The sequence below is a fragment of the Scyliorhinus canicula genome, chromosome 14, assembly GCF_902713615.1.
Source record: "Scyliorhinus canicula chromosome 14, sScyCan1.1, whole genome shotgun sequence".
Taxonomy (NCBI): domain Eukaryota; kingdom Metazoa; phylum Chordata; class Chondrichthyes; order Carcharhiniformes; family Scyliorhinidae; genus Scyliorhinus; species Scyliorhinus canicula.
Window position 1 is genome coordinate 9,309,907 of NC_052159.1, and position 22,875 is coordinate 9,332,781.

General features: G+C 49.6%; 1 protein-coding gene across 1 annotated transcript in view; it reads right to left on the bottom strand.

The window, feature by feature from the left end:
- Window positions 1–22,875, bottom strand: part of wnt11 (wingless-type MMTV integration site family, member 11) — a 79,579-nt gene that overhangs the window by 49,740 nt on the left and 6,964 nt on the right. Inside the window, exon 2 of the mRNA XM_038818939.1 lies at window positions 6,562–6,756. Within this exon, the coding sequence (XP_038674867.1) occupies window positions 6,562–6,644 (83 nt within the window). The 5' untranslated portion in view covers window positions 6,645–6,756. The remainder of the gene's footprint in view (window positions 1–6,561; window positions 6,757–22,875) is intronic.

Here is a 22,875-nt window from a genome sequence, read left to right on the forward strand (position 1 = left end):
ACTGACCCTCTGACAGTGCGGCACTCCCACAGTACTGACTCTCTGACAGTGCAGCACTCCCTCAGTACTGACCCTCTGACAGTGCAGCGCTCCCTCAGTACTGACCCTCTGACAATGCGGCACTCCCTCAGTACTGACCCTCTGACAGTGCAGCATTCCCTCAGTACTGACCCTCTGACAATGCGGCACTCCCTCAGTACTGACCCTCTGACAGTGCAGCACTCCCTCAGTACTGACCCTCTGACAGTGCGGCACTCCCTCAGTACTGACCCTCTGACAGTGCAGCACTCCCTCAGTACTGACCCTCTGACAGTGCGGCACTCCCACAGTACTGACTCTCTGACAATGCGGCACTCCCTCAGTACTGGCCCTCTGACAGTGCAGCATTCCCTCAGTACTGACCCTCTGACAGTGCGGCACTCCCTCAGTACTGACCCTCTGACAGTGCAGCACTCCCTCAGTACTGACTCTCTGACAGTGCAGCACTCCCTCAGTACTGACACAGGGGTGTTGTCTGTATCACATTCTCAGTTCTTTTGCATTTCTGTGGTGTTTTGCATGCTCACTTGATGTCCGAAATCACTTTACAGCCAGCGCAGTAATTGTTTTTGATGTGTAGTCACAGTTGTAATGTAGGACACACAGCAACAATGTGAAAATGTCCAGACCACGGCGGCACGGTGGTGCAGTGGTTAGCACTGCTGCCTCACAGCGCTGAGGTCCCGGGATCGATCCCGGCCCTGGATCACTGTCCGTGTGGAGTTTGCACATTCTCCCCGTGTCTGCGTGGGTTTCGCCCCCAAAACCCAAAGATGTGCAGGATAGGTGGATTGGCCATGCTAAATAGCCCCTTAATTGGAAAGAAAATTGGATACTCTAAATTTATAAAAAGAAAATGACCAGATCGCTACACTCTGGGCGCGATTCTCCGCTGCCCACGACGGGTCGGAGAATAGCGGGAGGGCGTCCCCAACATTTTCCACGCCCTCCCGCTATCCCCCCCCCCCCCCCCCCCCCCCCCCATGGCCGCCCCATGACACGAATCGCTGCTCGCCGTTTTTTACGGCGAACAGCGATTCTCCCCAGGCCGATGGGCCGAGTTCCCAGGCCTTTACAGCCGTTTTTACGGCAGCAAACACACCTGCTTGCTGCCGTCGTAAAAACGGCCGCAACATGCCCGTTCTGGGCATTCAGGGCCCCGATTGGCACGGCAGTACCACGGCCGTGCCAAGGGGGGCATGGGCCCGTGATCGGTGCCGATCGCGGGCAGTGCGTCCGTAACGGACGCACTCTTTCTCCCTCCGCCGCCCCGCAGGATCAGTCCGCGGGGTGGCCGAGGGAGATGACGGCCCCGCGCATGCGCGGGTTGGTGCCGTCCAATCCGCGCATGCGCGGCTGATGTCATCGTGCGCGTCAGCCGGCGTGACGCTTGGCGCGCGGACCTAGCGACGGTCGCTAAGGCTGGGATGCCATGGTTCACGGGGTCCCGCTGCTAGCCCCGCCCGGGGGGGGAGAATCGGGTCCCGGGAGGGGGCGCGGAGGCTGCCGTGAAACACGGCCAGTTTCACAGCAGCCTTTACGACTCGCCGCATTTACGGAGAATCGCGCCCTCTGTATTTACTCCGTACATTAGCACTAAACTCTGTCTGCTTCACCTAATGCCTATGTATTTACATTGTGTATTTATCATTTGTTCTAGATGTTTTTCATGTATGGAGCGATCTGCCTGAACTGTACGCAGAACAATACTTTTCACTGTACCTCGGTACACGTGACAATAATTCTTAATCTAAAAATCATCTGTTTGTTTCTGATGTTGGCTGGGGGTGAAGCATACAGGGGTGTAGCGTTAATGAGGTCAGTCCATAACAGGGTCGTTTAGGAGTCTGGTAACAGCGGGGAAGAAGCCGTTTTTGAATCTGTTTACGCGTGTTCTCAGGCTTTTGGATCTTTTACCTCCTCCGAATACTAACTTCTCAGTTCAAAGGCAACACCTCTGACAGTTTAGTGCTCCCTCAGTAACCCACTCAAGCACCAATTTTAGATTTTATGCTCAAATCCTGCATTGGGACCTGGACCAAGAATCTTGCAACTCAGAAGTAAGCGTGCTCCCAAATGAGCCATTGCTAATTCCATCAACGTGAATGATACGCTGCTGAATTGTATAAAAGCAACAACTTTATGTTTATATAGTGCCTTTCCCGTATAACAGCCTGGCAATCGTTAAACCCCCACTTAACAATAAATGTTACACCACCCCAGCCCATGTGGACAGACATGATGAATGTCCCCTGTGGCGAGGTCCTGGAAGAACAGGAATGGGCAGAAAGAGATTTGGAACAAATTAAATAGCAACAATATACTCATGCTTAGACAGATTGATGTGATATAACGCCTGATTGAAATGTCCTGGGGAGCTGTTTACCTTCCCTCAAAGCTAGCAGCGAATTTTTTCCATATTCGCCAACAGGCAGCTTTATTTTTCCAAGTTCCCAACCTGGCTTGACACCTGTCGCATAAATCATTGGGTAGAATTTTGCAAGAAACCCCCTCAGAAAGGGTTAGTGACTGTGGACAGAATTTGGCCAACTTTGCAAGACAGAGATAAAGAGAGAGACGGAGGGAGAGAAGTGAAAAGCTCGGGTCCAGAGGTATTGGTGACCGTTTGTCTTGTTCCTCCTCTAAGCCGATTGAGATGCTCGGGAAAATTGGTCAGAGTGAGTCCCAACACTGTAAGACCATTGCCAGTTTTCCACTTAGTTAAGTTAAGGCATGACATCATTATGGAGCTGGAGGGTTCGCAGAAGCTTGAGGATATTATCTGAAACAGTTACTGAGGGAGGTTATGGGAAGCAGTGTCTTGTGAGTGTGATGCTGAACTGAGGTCCATACGGCCCTCAAGGTAGACTCACGTTGATGTAGCAGTCAAGAAAGCCCATGAACGTCTCTACTTCCTATGGAAGCTAAAGAAATTCGGCATGTCTGCATTGACTCCCACAAACTTCTACAGATGTGCCATACAGGGCATCCGATCCGGCTGCATCACAGCTTGCTGTGGATATTGCTCGGCCCAAGATTGCAAGAAACTGCAGAGTGTGGTGAACTCAGCCCAACATATCACACAAGCTTGCCACCCCCACATTGATTCTGTCTACACCTCCTGCTGCCTCATGAAGGCAGACAGCATTGGCAGAAACCCCTCCCACCCAGGCTTTGCCCTCTTCCAGACCCTTCCATCAGGCAGAAGATACAGAAGTCTGAAGACCTGCACATCCAGACATAGGAACAGCTTCTTCCCCACAGCTGCTAGACTCCTCAACGACTCCCCCTTGGACTGATCTGTTCCCTGTAAGAACACTATTCATGACGCTCTTGAATGTGCTGCTCTTGTGTGGCCCTTGTTTCGCGCTGTAACCAATCACTATTTGTTGATGTACCATTTGTCAATGTACTCTGTCGATTACTCTTTTGTCTACTGTGTACGTACCGTGTACGTGCCCTTGGCCGAAGAAAAATACTTTTCACTCTACTTCGGTACATGTGACAATCAATATCAATCAATCAATCGAAAATGAAGAGTTCTCCGTGATATCCTGGCCAAAATGTATCTCTCCGCCAGCACGACAGAAAAGAGATTTACCACATTGCTGTTTGTGGAATTTGCTGTGTGAAAATTGGCTGCAGAGTTTCCTAGGCTATTCCAACAGGCCAATGTAGGGATGAGAGCAAGATGCTGAGTTGAAACGGCACTTGTCCACCCTTGGCCTCTACAGAAGCTCAATACAAACTGGAGGATCAGTACCTCATCTTGCGGGTGGGCACTTTATAGCCCTCCGGACTGAATGTTGAGTTCAACAACATTTTTTTATTTTATTTATAAATTTAGATTACCCAATTCATTTTTTCCAATTAAGGGGCAATTTAGCGTGGCCAATCCACCTATCCTGCACATTTTTGGTTTGTGGGGGCGAAACCCACACAGACACGGGGAGAATGTGCAAACTCCACACGGACAGTGACCCAGAGCCAGGATCGAACCTGGGACCTCGGTGCTGTGAGGCAGCAGTGCTAACCACTGCGCCACCGTGCTGCCCGAGTCCAACAACATTAAACTGTGACCGTTCACCTCCATCCTGACCCATTTTTAAAAATGCGAAACATTTTTTTGTCCCCATGCAAAACCCTCCCCCACTGGGCCATCTGTCACTTGTTCTTGAGTTTTTTTACTCACTGAGCACTGACCTCTGTTCTCCTATTAACACATTCTGCTCTCTTACCTTTATGCCGCTATCAGCACTTTCCATATCCTTTCACGCTGCGATTAACGCTTCCTGTGTCATGTGGCCTACACAATCTTTGTTACAATCCCTCCTAGCTCCTGCCAATCACTGACCTTCCACTCTACTCCACTGACCTTCCACTCTAGTCCACAGATGTGCGGGTTAGGTGGATTGGCCATGCTAAATTGCCTGTAGTGTCCTAAAAAAAAAGTAAGGTTAAGGGGGGGGTTGTTGGGTTACGGGTATAAGGTGGATACGTGGGTTTGAGTAGGGTGATCATTGCTCGGCACAACATCGAGGGCCGAAGGGCCTGTTCTGTGCTGTACTGTTCTATGTTCTTTCCCCTCTTATACAGAATATAATCCATCACATTTCACCCTCTCTTTAGCTCTGAGGAAGAGCCAAATGGACTCTTAAACGTTAACTCTGTTTCTCTCTCCTGGGTTCTGCCAGAGCTGCTGGGTCCTTCCAGCATTTTCTGGTTTTATTTCAGATTTCCATTATCCGCAGTATTTTGCTTTTATTTTGGCATCCCCACAGCATTATCCTGGGCCTCTAGATTACTAACCCAGCGACATTACCAAGACATCACCATCTACCCAAATCCCTATTACATCAATCCAGCAGCTGCACGGATATTTAACCGATCCCCACTTTTAATTTGCAGATGTTTTAAGCCAGATTTTAATTATCAAACTTCCCTTTACAGGTTTTGAACTGATATTTGGTAATTAGCTCAGATCTCTGGATTACGTAATGAAATGAAATGAAAATGGCTTATTGTCACGAGTAGGCTTCAATGAAGTTACTGTGAAAAGCCCCTAGTCGCCACATTCCGGCGCCTGTCCAGGGAGGCTGGTACGGGAACGTAACGGTAAAGTAACCACTCCGTCACTGTACCAAACCAACTAATCCCAATCAAGTTTATTCCTGGCTCTTTCTAATCAGCTGAAACACCCTCATCCTGAAACTCCATTGTCTTTCCAGTATCATTCCATCGTAACTGAGATCCCTCGGGTGTAAGATATCTGGAACGGCGAGTGTTGAGTACAAATGCTCTGGTTGCCGCTGGCAAACACTATCTCCATAGACTCCCTACAATGCACAGTGAGGCCATTCAGCCCATCGGGTCTGCACCAACCCTCTGAAAGAGCACCCGACCTCGGCCCATTCCCCCGCAACTCCACCTAACTCACACAGCTTTGGACTGTGGGTGGAAACCGGAGCACCCGGAGGAAACCCACGCAGACACAGGTCGAATGTGTAAACACCACACAGACATCCAAGGCCAGAATTGAACCCGAAGGGCGGCATGCGGCGCAGTGGTTAGTACTGGGACTGCGGCCCTGAGGTCCCGGGTTCGAATCCCGGCCTTGGCCACTGTCCGTGTGGAGTTTGCACATGTCTGCATGGGTTTCACCCCCACAACCCAACTGCTGGTTAGGTGGATTGGCCATCCTAAATTGCCCCTTAATTGGAAAAAGATAAATAATTGGCCACTCTAAATTTAAAAAAAAAAATTGAACCTGGGTCCCTGGCGCTGTGCTAACGACTACACTGCAACACACAGTGAAACCGGGTCAAGGTACCGGGTGGAGGAGGGAAATGGCGATGCAATTAGCAGAGGTCAGTTTCAACATAGGGAATCACAGGACATTGATGGGGTCTCACTCCCAGTTGAGTCTGTTGGATTGTGGTTATTGTGGTTTTGTGATTTTTAATATATGGTTAACGTTGTCTGCGTGGGTTTCCTCCGGGTGCTCCGGTTTCCTCCCACAGTCCAAGGATGTGCAGGTTAGGTGGATTATAGCCCCGTTGCCTCACCACGGCGAGGTCCCAGGTTCGATCCCGGCTCTGGGTCACTGTCCGTGTGGAGTTTGCACATTCTCCCCGTGTTTGCGTGGGTTTCACTCCCACAACCCAAAAGATGTGCAGGTTATGTGGATTAGCCATGCTAAATTGCTCCTTAATTGGAAAAAAAAATGAGTTGGGCACTCTAAATTCTTTTAAAAAAAGGTTAGGTGGATTGGCCACGCTAAATTTCCCCTCAGTGTCCAGAAGATTAGGTGTGGTTACTGGGCTATGGGGATGGGGTGGGAGCTTGGGCCTTGGTAGGGTGCTTTTTCCAGGGTTCGGTGCAGACTCAATGGGCTGAATGGCCTCCTTCTGCACTGTAGGGATTCAATGATTCTATATATTGTACACATGCACATGTGAAACATATATCGTACAAAGACATACATCAGACATACGTATATGACACATGCGTAGAGATACTTACAGCCATCGAATGGCATGACAGACCCTGGAATTGAGCAGTAAGGCACAAACGGAAGCTAGCACGCAACAAACAGCCAGTCTCATTCTGCCGACAGCGTCAGAACCAACCAACAGGAGCAAAACGTCCCAAATCGTCTCCAAATCCGAATTGACGCTTCGTCTGTTCACTGCCGAGTGCCAGGAACAAAGAGATGATCTGCAAAAGATGCAAGGTGGGTGGTGTCAGTCAGACAGTAAACACCAATTACAGACGTTAAACATCAGTTTCTTATTTTCTTCCTTGAAGCACCGGCTTGAACTGACGTGGAGTTCTTCAATGTACTGATAGCTCTGCTACACTCTCCCAAGTGACGCTACATCACCTGCCAGTAAAGCAGTCAGTGTACAATCCCTCCCCCAAGCACTAGCCCAGCAGGTGTTAGCTGTAGCGTAGCACTCTCAGCTCCGGGTCAGAAGGTTGAAGCGTCAAATACCGTTCAAGAGACTTGAGTATGTAATCAAGACTGATGAGCCAGTACAGTACTGAGCCGAACCCTACCTACACGCACAAAGTCAAAGTCAAAAAGGCCATTGCCAAAACATTCCAAAGAAGACCCAAGTCAATACTTGTCCCTATGTCAAAGTCATGGGCTGGAAGAAGGTTTTGAGAGGTGAAAGACTCTCTGTAAATATAATTTATTTTTTTAATGACCTTAAGAAGAGGTAGTAAGTTTGGAATGTTAATATTAAAGATGAGGGCTGCACTGACGTGTGAGCTTAGGTTCTGAGTTCATGTGGGACTTGTGCACACAAACTGCTGACTCAGACAAGACACTGAGGCAAGACTGACACCTAATTTTATTGTCACAAGTAGGTTTACATTAACACTGCAATGAAGTTACTGTGAAAATCCCTCGTCGCCACATTTCGGCGACTGTTCGGGTACACAGAGGGAGAATTCAGAATGTTCAATTCACCTAACAAGCACGTCTTTCGGGACTTGTGGGAGGAAACCAGAGCACCCGGAGGAAACCCACGCAGTCACGGGGAGAACTCCGCACAGACAGTGACCCAAGCCGGGAATCGAACCTGGGACTCTGGCCCTGTGTAGCAACAGTGCTAACCACTGTGCTACTGTGCCACTGTATCTCGAAGATGGCCGTTTCTTGCACGGTTTGAGCCATCTGTTGGGTGTTTCCTTTTGCCCTTAGCTGCCAGTAAGCAAGGAAACAGCACCACACGTCCTCCGCCCTTAATCCTGGCCGATCTCACAGGAAGTGTCCATGTTTAAGTAGAGAGTTCCTGACGACCGTTGGGATTTTAATGCCAGGGCAATACTAAGAAAAAGGCCTTCAGAAGCTTTCTAGGCCGCAATTTCCCTGCCCCATCATGTTGAGACCCACGGCGGGTGGTCCGGTATTCCAGCCGAAAGTCCATTGATTTTCAGTGGAACCAAAAAGTGCCAGCCCTGTACAGGTCAGGAAAACCCCACCTCTGGCTTTTTTCACTATGATGAGTTAGGTTTGCAGAGAATATTTTGACCCGCGTAACACTGGCAGTTACAGAAGTGTTATCATCGGTTGACAGTATCATTCAGAGAAATGTGTCGCACAGCTATTGGGCAGCAGGGTAGCATAGTGGTTAGCACAATTGCTTCACGGCGCCAGGGTCCCAGGTTCGATTCCGGCTAAGGTCACTGTCTGTGCGGAGTCTGCACGTTCTCCCCGTGTGTGCGAGGGTTTCCTCCGGGTGCTCCGGTTTCCTCCCACAGTCCAAAGATGTGCAGGTTAGGTGGATTAGAACATAGAACACTACAGCGCAGTACGGGCCGTTCGGCCCTCGATGTTGCGCCGACAAACCATGCTAAATTGCCCTTAGTGTCCAAAATTGCCCTTAGTGTTGGGTGGGGTTACTGGGTTGTGGGGATAGGGTGGAGGTGTAGGCTTGGGTAGGGTGCTCTTTCCAAGAGCCGGTGCAGACTCGATGGGCCGAATGGCCTCCTTCTGCACTGTAAATTCTATAACTCTATAGGATAGAGAAAAGAATCGTACGAGAAGAGATTGGGTCGACTGGGCCTGTATTCACTGGAGTTTAGAAGGATGAGAGGGGATCTCATTGAAATGTATAAAATGGGGCTGGACAAACTGGGTGGTGGGATGTTGTTTCTCTGGCTGGGAGGGTGGGGTCAAGAACAAGGGGTCACTGCCTCAGGATGGGGATAGGCCATTTAGGACTGAGATGAGGAGAAATTCCTTCGCTCAGGGGATGGTGAACCTGTGGAATTCCCTACCACAGAATACTGTGGAGGCCAAGTCACTGAATGTATTTAAGAAGGAAGTAGGTAGATTTCTCGACTCTGAAGGTGTCAAGGGGGATGGGGGGGGGAGTGCAGCGGTGTTGGGTAGAGGTAGGGATCAGCCATGATCATAATGAATGGCAGAGCACTGGGCAGCATGGTGGCGCAGTGGTTAGCATTGCTGCCTCACGGCGCCGAGGTCCCAGGTTCGATCCCGGCTCTGAGTCACTGTCCGTGTGGAGTTTGCATATTCTCCCCGTGTTTACGTGGGTTTCACCCCCACAACCCAAAGATGTGCAGGGTAGGTGGATTGAACACGCTAAATTATCCCTTAATTGGAAAAAATGAATTGGATACTCTAAATTAAAGAAAAATGAATGGCAGAATAGACTCGAATAGCCTACTCCTGCCCCGAGTTTTTATGTTTCTATGAAGGTGGTAAATCTCACAGGGAGAAAATCTCACAGCATTGAAGTCCCTATTGGGATTAACAGCAGAATAATGATTCTCTTTTTCTTATAAATTTAGAGTACCCAATTCATTTTTTACAATTAAGGGACAATCCACCTACCCTGCACATCTTTGGGTTGAGGGCAGTGCTAACCACTGCGCCCCCATGTCCCCCCCCCCACTTATTTTTAAATTGTGCCTCTATTTCTAGATTCCCCCACGATAGGAAACATCCTCTCAGCATCCACCTTGTCAATGGTCCTCAGAACCTTATATATACCAGTGAGAGCACATTTCAAGGGCAGCACATTAGCACAGTGGTTAGCACTGTTGCTTCACAGCTCCAGGGACCCGGGTTCGATTCCCGGCTTGGGTCACTGTCTGTGCGGAGTCTGCACGTTCTCCCCGTGTCTGCGTGGGTTTCCTCCCACAAGTCCCGCAAGACGTGCTGTTAGGTGAATGGAACATTCTGAATTCTCCCTCTGTGTAGCTGAACAGGTGCTGTAGTGTGGCAACTAGGGGCTTTTCACAGTAACTTCAATGCAGTGTTAATATACGTCTACTTGTGACAATAATATAGTTTATTATTATTACAAGTGACTGTTACATAATACAAATAAATGATGTGCACAAAATCAGACTCAGTTTCTTAAAGTCTCCAAGTGTAATTGATGGGGAAATGAACCAGTCTTCTCCATTCCATCCAGGGCTTGAGGAGCCCATATATGGAGCCAAATATTGTGACCGGTAGCGGCCTCCACAGTCTGAGCTTGATTTTGAAAAAGTAACTCCAGTTAAAGGTCAACTATGAAGCACAGACTTTTAGCCACAGTCGCAGTATCAAACACTTTGCTGTGGGAAACAGCTTTGCAAAGTCGTTTTACTGGGACAATAGCGGCTTTTAATTCCCAAGCGCTGTGTTCGCCACACCAAGTTCACAATTGGAAAGAAGACCCTGTTTACAGGCTCTTAGCACAATTGTTACCATGAGTGTCATAATGACCTGTTGAATTAGCATAGACGGCAATGAATGCAAACTCATTAACCTGTGCTAAAAATAGCACAAAGACATTTGGAACCCATCAACATTATCACCAGACCTTTTTAGTAGATTGCTGACAACACACTTTCGGAAAAAGAATATTAATAATCAATACATTTTAATGCAATGTGATACAATTTCTGTCTCAAGGCCTTGGGTTAAGTACCCTGTGCCACATCCCAACAGTACCCCCCAAAAAAAGATGTACATTTGTATAGTGCCTTTCATCACTCCCCAAAGTCCATCACAGCCGATTATATGCCTTTGAAGTGTAGTCAATGCTGTAACATTGTTTTTATCATGGAATGGGAGTATTGTTTGCAAAGCCATTATTTATATAGCTAGTCCAGTTCAGTTTCTGGTCCATGATAACCCCCAGGAGATTGATGGTAGGGGATTCAATGAGGGCAATGCCTGAGGGGAGGTGGTTACATTCTCTCTTGTTGGAGGTGATCATTGCCGGCACTGCATGGCACAAATGTTACTTACCATTTGCCAGCCCAAGGTTATCCAGATCAGGCAACATATCAACTCGGGCTGCTTCAGTATCTCAGGTGTTGTTGACCGCGCTCCCCACCTCTGACATCTACCTGATACCACACTCGGTGAAATGCTACCTTGATGTCAAGTACAGTCCCTCTCGCTTCACCAGGTATAGCAAGATCCCACAGGCAACAATGAGAGCAGCGGCTGTTGGTCAAGGGATGAAAGGTGCCCTGGACGCAAGGGGGGGGGGGGGGGGGGGGTGGGTGGTGGGGGGGGGGGGGGGGGGGGGGGGTCAACTCCCCGACTCTTCTTTGAATAATACCAGAGGACTTTATTTTTATCCCCCTGTAGACAGGGTCTCAGTTGATTGTCTCATTCACCTCGGACAGTTTAGCATTCGCTCAGTGCTGCACTGGGAATGTCAGCCTGTAAAACCAGAGAAAAGGTCTGGTGCAGATTGAGGCCATTCAGCCCATTCTGTCCGCACTGACCCAAAAGTAACGAGCCACTCATTTTAATCCCACTTTCCAGCACCTTGTCCATTGTCTTACAGGTTACAGCAGTTCAGATTCAGATCCAGGTACCTTTAAATGAGTTGAGCACTTCAGCCTCACCCACCAATTTAGGCAGTAAATCCCAGATATTCACCACCCTCTGGGTGAAAAGGTTTTTCCTTGTGTCCCCTCGAATCTTTCCACCAAGCATCTTAAATCTCTACCCCCTGGTAATTGACCTCTCAACTCGGGGGAACAAGTCTTTCCTGTCTAGGTCCCTCATAATTTTGTACAATTTAATTAGGTCACGCCTTAGCCTCCTCTGTTCCAAGAAAAATAATCCCAGCCTATTCAATCTCTCCTCATAGCTGCAATTTTCAAACCCTGGCAACATTCTTGTAAATCTCCTCTGTACCCTCTACAGAGCAATTATCTCCTTCCTGTAATGTGGTAACCAGAACTCTACACTAAACTCCAGCTGTGGCCTAACCAGCATTTTATACAGTTCCAGCATCGCATCCCTGCTTTTGTATTCAATACCTTGTCCAATAATGAAAGCATTCCATATTCTTCCTTGACCACCTTGTCCACCTGTTCTGCCACCTTCAAGGGCCTGTAGACATGCACTCCCCGGTCTCTCACTTCCTCAACCCCTCTCAATATCTTCCCGTTTATTGAGTATTCCCTTGCTTTGTTTACCTTCCCCAAATGTGTCACCTCACGTTTTTCCGGATTGAACTGTATTTGCCACTTCTCAGCCCACTCAACTGAACCATTGATATCATTCTGGAGTCGACAGCTATCCTCTTCACTATCTTTTTTAAAAATTTAGCGTACCCAATTCATTTTTTCCAATTAAGGGGCAATTTAGCGTGGCCAATCCACCTACCCTGCACATCATTGGGTTGTGGGGGCGAAACCCACGCAGACACGGAGAGAATGTGCAAACTCCACACGGAGAGTGACCCAGAGCCGGGATCGAACTTGGGACCTCGGCACCGTGAGGCAGCAGGGCTAACTCACTGCGCCACCGTGCTGCCCTTATCCTCTTCACTATCAACTGCACGACTAATTTTTGTGTCATCTGCAAATTTCCCAATCGTGCCAGCCACATTTAAGTCTCAATCATTAATACATGCAACGGACAGCAATAGTGCCAACACTGAGCCCTATGGAGCTGGAAACTGGAAACTGTTTCCCTTTCCCAAAAACATCCATCGACCATTACTGTTTATTTCCTGTCATTGAGCCAATTTTGGATCCAACCTGTCCCCTTTCCCCTGTATCCCACGGGATCTCACTTTCCCCTGTATCCCACGGGATCTCACTTTCCCCTGTATCCCACGGGATCTCACTTTCCCCTGTATCCCACGGGATCTCACTTTCCCCTGTATCCCATGGGATCTCACTTTCCCCTGTATCCCACGGGATCTCACTTTCCCCTGTATCCCACGGGATCTCACTTTCCCCTGTATCCCACGGGATCTCACTTTCCCCTGTATCCCACGGGATCTCACTTTCCCCTGTATCCCACGGGATCTCACTTTTCCCTGTATCCCACGGGATCTCACTTTCCCCTGTATCCCACGGGATCTCACTTTTCTGATCAGTCAGTTATGTTGGACCTTGCCAAATGCCTCACTGAAATTCATGTAGACAACATCCACAGCACTACCCTCGTCAATCCTCCTTGTCCTTTCCCCAAAAGATTCTACTAAATTAGTAACACACAATCTGTCCCAGGGCGGCATGGTGGCACAGTGGTTAGCACTGCTGCTTCACAGGGCCAGGGACCCGGGTTCAATTCCGGCCTCGGGTTACTGTCTGTGCGGAGTCTGCACATTCTCCCTGTGTCTGCGTGGGTTTCCTCCGGATGCTCCGGTTTCCTCCCACAGTCCAAAGATGTACAAGTTAGGGGGATTGGTCATGATAATAAAATTGTCCTGGGTTCCCAGAAATTTGCAGGTTAGATGCGGTTACGGGAATGGGGAAAGTGAGTGGTCCTGGGTGGGGTGCTCTTTCGGAGGGTCGGTCTCGACTCGATGGGCCAAATGGCCTCCTTCTACACAGTAGGAATTCCAATCTGCCAGACCACGCTGACTAACCCTGACCAATTCGTGCCTTTCTAAGTATCAGTTTATCCTGTCTCCCGGACATTTTCCCACCACTTTTTCCACCACTGAAGTCAGGTAACCTGCCTACAGTCTTCTGGCCTATCCCTCACACCCTTTTTAAATAATGGCACAACATTCGCAGACCTCCAATCCTCTGGTGCTTTTCCTGCATCTAGTGAGGATTGGAAAATGAGCCTCGGAGATTCCAGTATTTCCTCTCTGGCTTCCTTCAACAGGCTGGGATACAATCCATCTGGCCCTGGTGACTTATCCATCTTCAAGGCTTCCAGTCCCTCCAGGACTTGCTCTATCACTAAGCTCATCGTATTTAATATTTTACACTTCTCCTCTTTAACTAGAAAGTCTGCATCATTGCTCTCCTTAGTGAAGACAGAGTCAAAGTTCTCACTGAGAACCCTGTCCATATCTTCTGAATCAATCCACAAGTTACCATGTACACCTCTGATAGGTCCGATCTGTTCCTTAGTTATTATCTTGCTCTTACAGAATTGGTGGAACACCTTAAGATTTTCTTTGATTTAACCTGCCATGCTGGATAAGCAGGTTCTCTTGAATGCAGTTCAACAATTCTATGCCCTCTGCACTGTTCATATCCCAATAGATATTTGAAGTTGGTTACTCAGAAATCTATCTATGTATTTGCCCTTCTAACTCCCTTCCACTATCTGGGGGTGTATAGTACACTCCTGGCAATATGGTTGCCCCTTTTATATTTCTGAGCTCAACCCAGCACAACCCATGTGGCCGTATTTGATGCTTCATTTGGTGTATCATACTCCTCACCAATGTAATTGATTCTTTAACCAATAAGGCTACACGACCACAAATTTAACTTCCACCAGTTGCCATGGTGGATTTCAAACCTGTGTCCCCCATTGTTAATTATCCTGGGCCTCTGGATTATTAGTATTAACGCTGCAACAACCATCTCTCCCAAGTCTCTGAATGGGACTTGAACTCATGACGTTCGGACTCAGAGGGTGCGATTCTCCCAAACCGGGAGAAATCGTAAGGCTGGCGTCAAACCCGGGCAGGTTTGACGCCAGCCCCCCCCTTCCCGACCGGGAACCGATTCTGGTCCCCGGTCGGGGCTAGCAGCCCGACGCCGTAGGCTCCGGCATGACGGGCTTAACGAATTTCGTTAAGCCCGCTTGCCCGAGTTAGCGCCGGCTGACGCGTCATATGACGTCAGCCGCGCATGCGCGGATTGGAAGACTCCAACCCGCGCATGCGCGGATGACGTCATCGCGTATGTGCGCGAAACCCGCGCATGCACGGGCCGGGATGCCCCTCAGCCGCCCCGCGAATGGATACTGCGGGGCGGCGGAAGGACAAATAGTGCGCGGGCGTCGGGCCCGCTGCCCGCGATCGGTGCCCACTGATCGCGGGCCCATGGCACCCTTGGCACGGCCGTGGTACTGCCGTGCCAATCGGTGCCAGGGTTATAAAATGCGAGTGTTTACGGCCGTTTTTACGAACGGCCAGACCAGGTGTGTTTGCCGTTCGTAAAAACAGCCGTAAAGGGCTGGGACTTCGGCCCATCGAACAGCTGTGAATCGTTGCCGGCCGTAAAAAAACGGCGGCAGCGATTCGTATCGGGAGTCGGGCGTGGGGGGGGGGGGGGGGGGGGAGAATAGCGGGGAGGGCGTCGGAACAGCGTGGCCGTAAAATTTTACGAGCCACGCTATTCTCCGCACCGTCGGGAGTGCGGAGAATCTCGCTCAGAGTGCTTCAAACTGAGTCACGTCTAAGCCTTCAGATGGTGAAGAAGAGAATATTATTAAAAGTTTTCATGCGATTGATCTCAAGAAGCTAAAAGTAGTGGGTCCATAAATGCGGTCCCAGACGAGATCGTAGATGAGATCACTTTGCACTGAGGTGTGAATACTCCTAAAAAAAAAATGCTGGAAAAACAATCGCAACGCAACTGAAATAAGGAGCATGATTTAATGGTCTCTTCGCGCCCGACCTGGTGCCTGGACGAATCCCATGAGTGGCCTCTCACGAGATTTGCGACGCTCGAAACGCTTTGCGAGATTTTGCGAAGTGTCACAATCTGGATCTTGCCCTCAGCATATTTAAATGAGCTGAATAGCTCATTGGATACACCTGCCGCCTGGGATCTAACGGCTGCGCCTGGGAGATTGTGCCAGGGCACCGTTTAATACCCGTTTCCACAAGTGTGGACCAGCTGTGATGGTCTCCCAGGCCATCAGAGATCCCTGGGTGGTCGGGGACACCCTGGCACTCCCTCTGGTACCTGGGCACTGGCACCCGGTTGTGCCTCCTGGGCACTCTGGCAGTGCCAGGCTGGCATGGGCACTGCCAGAGTAACAGTGCCAGGGTGTCCAGGTGCCAGGTTGGCATGGGCACTGCCAGAGTAACAGTGCCAGGGTGTCCAGGTGCCAAGCTGGCATGGGCACTGCCAGAGTAACAGTGCCAGGGTGTCCAGATGCCAGGTTGGCATGGGCACTGCCAGAGTAACAGTGCCAGGGTGTCCAGGTGCCAAGCTGGCATGGGCACTGCCAGAGTAACAGTGCCAGGGTGTCCAGGTGCCAGGTTGGCATGGGCACTGCCAGAGTAACAGTGCCAGGGTGTCCAGGTGCCAGGTTGGCTTTGCAGTGATAGGGCCCGGGGGATCCTTACCAGGTGATGGGGAGTGAGGGGGCGATCCCTCAGGAAATGCGGCCTTGGCCGAGAGAAACTCTACGAAGCCAAATAAAGGCAACGTGCCGTTGCATTGCGGGGTGATCCTCAGCATTGCAGCCACCCGCCCGCCAAACGTGCCCATGCCCAAACATGCAATTTTTCCCGGTTAAATCGTGCGCAGGGATCATTTTACGGGAGCAGATTCAATAGTGGTTTCAACTGCTTCAGAAATAAGCCATTCGGCCCATCTACACTGCGTCACTGTTCATGCTCCCCATGAGCCACCACCCGCCCCACTTCATCTCATCCTATCACCATTGCCAGTTAGGGCATGGTGACGCAGTGGTAACATCGCTGGATTACTAATCTACAGGCCCTGCCTAATGCTCGAGTATCAGGAATCCAAGTCCCACCACGAGCCACTGACGGCATTTAAATTCAATGAATGGAAGTAAAATCTGGAATGGTAACCATGGCAACGATCATCGATTGTGCTAATGTTTACCAATGTCTCTTTAGGGAAGGAAATCTGCCGTCCTTACCAGGTCCGGCCTACATGTGACTCCAGACCCACAGCAACACCCATGTCCCATCAAGGAATAAAGAGGAAAGAAAATTGTTCTGTTCTTTTCTCTCTCATGTTTTTCTCTATCTTCCCATCAAATGCATCTCTGCTATCCGCCTCACAACGTCTTGAGTTGAAGGCATGTAAATTCCAGCAGGTAGCCCGTCTCTGTGGGGCTGGGAGGGTATTAATAAATTACCGCCCACTTAAGGTCCTCATCCTGTTGCCATCAAGATTCAACTAGCAGCAGGAGGCCCTTATCATGGGGTTAGCTGGTAGATTGAAAAATGAAAATGAAAATCGCTTATTGTCACAAGTTGGCTTCAAATGAAGTTACTGTGAAAAGCCCCTAGTCGTCACATTCCATGTTCGGGGAGGCTGGTACGGGAATCGAACCGTGCTGCCGGCCTGCCTTGGTCTGCTTTCAAAGCCAGCTCTTTCGCCCTGTGCTAAACCAGCCCCTTGATGTCCCTGCACAGGCTGGTGGTGGATGGATGGGATGCCGGCAGTAGGGTGGGCACCTTCCAGAATGGGTCCTGGGCCCTTTGGAGGGCGCTCAAAGGTGTTACCCTACAAGGTGCCCTCTCCCCATATCCTGTCAGCTCGCCATCCCCCCTTGTTAAAGCCTGACATCTTTCCACTGGGAAAGCCCACAAAGTCTGGCTCCATCCCACCTCGCCTCCTCAAGCCCCACACGCAGTACCGGCAGTGGCCACCTCGTCCAGTCGTGCTGTTGAGCTGCTGACCTCTGATCGGGCTGGTTTAGCACACTGGGCTAAATCGCTGGCTTTTAAAGCAGACCCAGGCAGGCCAGAAGCACGGTTCAATTCCCGTACCAGCCTCCCCGAACAGGCGCCGGAATGTGGCGACTCGGGGCTTTTCACAGTAACTTCATTGAAGCCTACTCGTGACAATAAGCGATTTTCATTTCATCACCCCGGCTTCAGTTAAAGCAAAATCAAGGAAAGCAATGTCCTCATAGTCCAGGCTCACTTTGGCAGCCTTCTTGTACACAGAAGCAAAATGTGCTCGTGAACACCAAGAGGGCGACATGTACATCAGACAAAAACCCATTCAACATCGGGCAGCTTCAAGATCAACTTGCGGCGAGTGTTAGACTACAAGAGTAAGGAAGTCCTTGGACAATTGTAAAAGCTTTGGTGCCCTTATCCAAGGAAGGAAGTACTTGACATGGTGGCTGTATAGTGAAGCTTCACAAGATTAATTCCCGGGATGAGAGAGGGTGGTGTTACAAGACGAGATTGAGTGGAACAGGCCCAGACTCGCTGGAGCTTTGAGGGGTGGAGATTCTCATTGATGTGAAGATGCCGGCGTTGGACTGGGGTGGGCACAGTAACGAGTCTTACAACACCAGGTTAAAGTCCAAAAGGTTTGTTTGAATCACCGGCTTTCGGAGCGCAGCTCCTTCATCAGGTGAATGTCATTCTCATTGAAACACCTAAAATTCTGAAGGGGCTGGAGCAGGTAGATGCTGAAACACTGTTGCCTCACAGCGTCAGGGATCTGGGTTCGATTCCGGCTTGGGTCACTGTCTGTGAGGAGTCTGCACATCTTCTCCCTGTGTGCGTGGGTTTCCTCCGGTTTCCTTCCACAGTCCAAAATTGCCCTTAGTATTGGGTGGGGTTACTGGGTTATGGGGCTATGGTGGAGGTGTTGACCTTGGGTAGGGTGCTCTTTCCAAGAGCCGGTGCAGACTCGATGGGCCGAATGGCCTCCTTCTGCACTGTAAATTCCATGATGATAATCTATGACACGGGGAGAATGTGCAAACTCCACACGGACAGTGACCCAGAGCCGGGATCGAACCTGGGACCTCAGCGCAGTGACATCCCAACTCTGTTATGAAGAGTCGCATTGGGCTCAGAACATTAACTCTGTTCCTTTCAAGGTAGGGGGATTGAACACACTAAATTGCCCCTTAATTGGAAAAAAATGCATTGGGTACACTAAATTTATTTTTAAAAACTCTGTTCCTTTCTCCACAAATGCTGCTAGATCAGTTGGCTTTCCTGATTTAATTTTCTGATTTAATTTCAGATTTCCAGCATCCGCAGTATTTTGCTTTGATTTTAATATTGTGGGGACGTGGGTTCAAATCCCACTGTGGCAGCTGGTAGAATTCAAATTCGATGAATAAATCAGGAATATAAAGCTAGTCTCAGGGATTGTGACTATGAAGCTGTCTCTGATTGTTGTAAAAACCCATCTGGTTCACTAATATCCTTCAGGAAGGAAATCTGCCGTCCTTTTCCGGCCTGGCCTACATGTGACTCCAGGCCCACAGCAATGTGGCTGACCCTCACCCACCCAGAGGAGTTCACCAGGATGTTGTCTGGTATGGAGGGTGCTAGCTATGAAGAAAGGTTGAGTAGATTAGGATTGTTTTTGTTGGAAAGACGGAGGTTGAGGGGGGACCTGATTGAGGTCTACAGAATTATGAGAGGTAGGGACAGGGTGGACAGCAACAAGCTATTCCCAAGAATGGGGGTGTCAGTTACAAGGGGTCACGATTTCAAGGTGAGAGGGGGAAAGTTTAAGGGAGATGTGCGTGGAAAGTTTTTTACGCAGAGGGTGGTGGGTGCCTGTAACGCTTTACCAACAGAGGTGATAGAGGCGGGCACGATAGCATCATTTAAGATGCATCTGGACAGGTATATGAATGGGCGGGGAACAGAGGGAAGTAGACCTTGGAAAATAGGAGACAGGTTTAGATAAAGGATCTGGATCGGCGCAGGCTGGGAGGGCCAAAGGGCCTGTTCCTGTGCTGTAATTTTCTTTGTTCTTTGTGAAATGGCCGAGAAAGTCATTCAGTTCAGTGCTAATTAGGGGTGGGAAACAAATACTGGCCCCAGCCAGTGACACCCACATTGCATAAAATAATTTTTTGCTTGACACCATGGCACAGTGGTTAGCACCGCTGTGTCACAGCACCGGGGGCCTGGGTTCAATTCTGACCTTGGGTGACTGTCTATGTGGAGTTTGTACGTTCTCCCCGTGTCCCCGTGGGTTTCCTCCGGGTGCTCCGGTTTCCTCCCACAGGTGGAGGTTGTGTGGATTGGCCATGCTAAATTGCCCCTTAGTGACTAGGGAGGTGCAGGTTAGGTTACGGAGGTAGTGCGGACTGGACATGAGTGGAGTGCTCATTCGAACGGTCAGTGCGGACTCAATGGGCCGAATGGCCTCTTTCTGCACTGTGGGAATTCTATGATTCTTCTAAGAATTAAAAAATTCTCCCGAAGACTGCCGCAATCAAAACCTAGGAGAAGAATCATGAGACATCAAACAAAAATGTTATTTTTCATTATCTTTGAATTATTAGTTATGAAGATTAGCTATTGGAGATTAAGAGCACAAGGAATAGGAGCAGGAGTAGACGCTTCGAGTCTGCTCCTCCATTCACTATGATCACAGAATCCCTACAGCACAGAATGAGGCCATTTGGCCCATCGTGTCTGCACCGACCCTCTGAAAGTGCAGCCTACCTGGGCCCACTCCCCTGCCCTATCCCCGTACCCTCACCTAACCTGCACACCTTTGGACTCTAAGGGGCAATTTAGCACGGCCAATCCACCTAACCCGCACATCTTTCGACTCTAAGGGGCAATTTAGCACGGCCAATTCACCTAACATGCACATCTTTGGACACTAAGGGGCAATTTATCATGGCCAATTCAGCTAACCTGCACATCTTTGGACACTAAGGGGCAATTTAGCCTGGCCAATCCACCTAACCCGCACATCTTTGGACACTAAGGGGCAATTTAGCACGGCCAATCCACCTAACCCGCACATCTTTCGACTGTGGGAGGAAACTGGAGCACCCGGAGGAAACCCACACAGACACGGGAAGAACGTGCAAACTCCACACAGACAGTCACCCAAGGCCGGAATTGAACCCGGGTCTCTGGCACAATGAGGCAGCAGTGCTAACCACTGTGCCACCGTGCTGCCCAGGAACCAATGCAGTGAGCCGGTGCTGTTCCATCTCCAATGGCTGTACATTTTGCCTTAAATGTGGCGGCCAAAACTGCACACAGTATTCCAGATGTGGTCTCACCAAAACTCACACTTCCCTATTCCTGTTCTCCAATCCCTTTCCAATAAAGGCCAATGTAGCATTTGTCTTCCCAATTGCTTGCTCTACCCTTATGTTAACTTCTTGTGTTCTTGTAGGAGCTCAGCCAAGTCTCTTTGAACATTAAATTTCTCACCTTTTTTAAATTATTCAGCTCACCTTCCAACCAAAGTGAATAACGTCACACTTCCCTACATTGTACTCCATCTGTCATCTTGTTACCCACTCACTCACCTGTCGAAATCTCTTTGCAGCCTCTCTATGTTCCTCTGCACAGCTCACCTTTCCACCTCGCTATGCATCATCAGCAATATGGACACATTATTCTCCAACTATTCACCTAGGTCATTAATATTGATTGATTTGATTTATTGTCACGTGTACTGAGGTACAGTGAAAAGTATTGTTTTGCGTACAGTCCAGGCACATTGTTCCATACGTGAAAAACTTAGGACATACGTTAAATACACAATGTAAATACATAGACAATGGGTGAAACATGAGCGAGATTCTCCGCAAATGCGGAGAGTCGTAAAGGCTGCTGTGAAACTGGGCGTGTTTCACGGCAGCCTTCACGCCCGTTCCTGGGACCCGATTCTCCCCCCCCATCGGGGCTAGGAGCGGGACCCCAGGAATCACGGCGTCGCGGCCTTAACGACCGTTGTTAAGGCCGCGGCTCCAACCCGCGCATGCGCGGGTGATGTCATCACGCCATTGACGGAACCCGCGCATGCACGGTTCCGCATTTCTCCGCCGCCGCCCGACAAGATGTGGCGGCTTGATCTTGTCGGGCGGCGGAGGGGAAATAGTGCGTCCCATTTGGACGCAGGCCTGACGATCGGTGGGCACCGTTCGCTGGCCTGTCCCCTCCCGAGCACAACGGTGGTGCTCCCGCCCCAAACGGGCATCCAGCGCCCGTTTTTACGACGGCAGCGAGCAGGTGTGTTTGCTGCTGTGAAAAAATGGGCGTAAAGGCCCGGCCGCTCGGCCCATCGGCCGCGGAGAATCGCCACTCGCCGTAAAAAACGGCAAACGGCGATTCGTGACGTGGGTCGAGCGAGAGGGGGGGAGAATAGCAGGAGGACGCAAAAAATGTCGGGAGGCCCTCCCGCTATTCTCCCAACCGGCGTGGGCAGCGGAGAATCGCGCCCACAGAGTGTAGTGCTACACAGTAGAGAAGATGTGTGAAGAGATCAGTTCAGTACAGAAGAGAGTCATTCAGGAGTCTGGTAACAGCGGGGAAGAAGCTATTTTTGAATCTAGATTGTAAATAGCTAAGGCTCCAACACTGACCCGCTATTCACTGCCTACCACCTTGAAAAACACTTCCTGTCTGTCAACATATTACCTCCAATTCCCTGCAACATATTTTATGGTATCTTATCAAAAACCTTTTGGAAATCTATGTCCCTCTTTATCTACCTGGGCTGGTTTAGCTCACAAGGCTAAATCGCTGGCTTATAAAGCAGACCAAGCAGGCCAGCAGCATGGTTCGATTCCTGTACCAGCCTCCCCGGACAGGGGCCGGAATGTGGCGACTAGGGGCTTTTCACAGTAACTTCATTGAAGCCTACTCGTGACAATAAGCGATTTTCATTTAATTTCATTTCATTACATAGAAACATAGAAACATAGGACATTACACCTCAAAAAAACTCCAATAATTCATTAAACAACATCTCCCTTCAGTAAAATCAAGATGAATCAAATTGGGTGACAAATGAGTCGGTGCAATTTCCACCGGGGACATATATATACCAAGGGGACATATTAGGATGGACTAATGGTAGGCATGTAGGGATGGTAGGTTATGGGGAGCGGAGGGGAGGGGGAGGGTGAGGAATCATTTGTTTAAAAATCGAGGAATGCACCCAGCCAGAGTTGGAAACCCTACAACACATTTGGGGACTATATTGAATTAGGTTGAGTAAATTGCCACAAGAAGGCATGGAAAATGTCAATACAGGGCGGCACACTGGCGCAAGTGCTTAGCACGGTTGCCTCGCGGCGCCGGGGTCCCAGGTTCGATCCCGGCTCTGGGTCACTGTCCGTGTGGAGTTTGCACATTCTCCCCATGTCTGCGTGGGTTTCGCCCCCACAACCCAAAAGATGTGCAGGGTCGG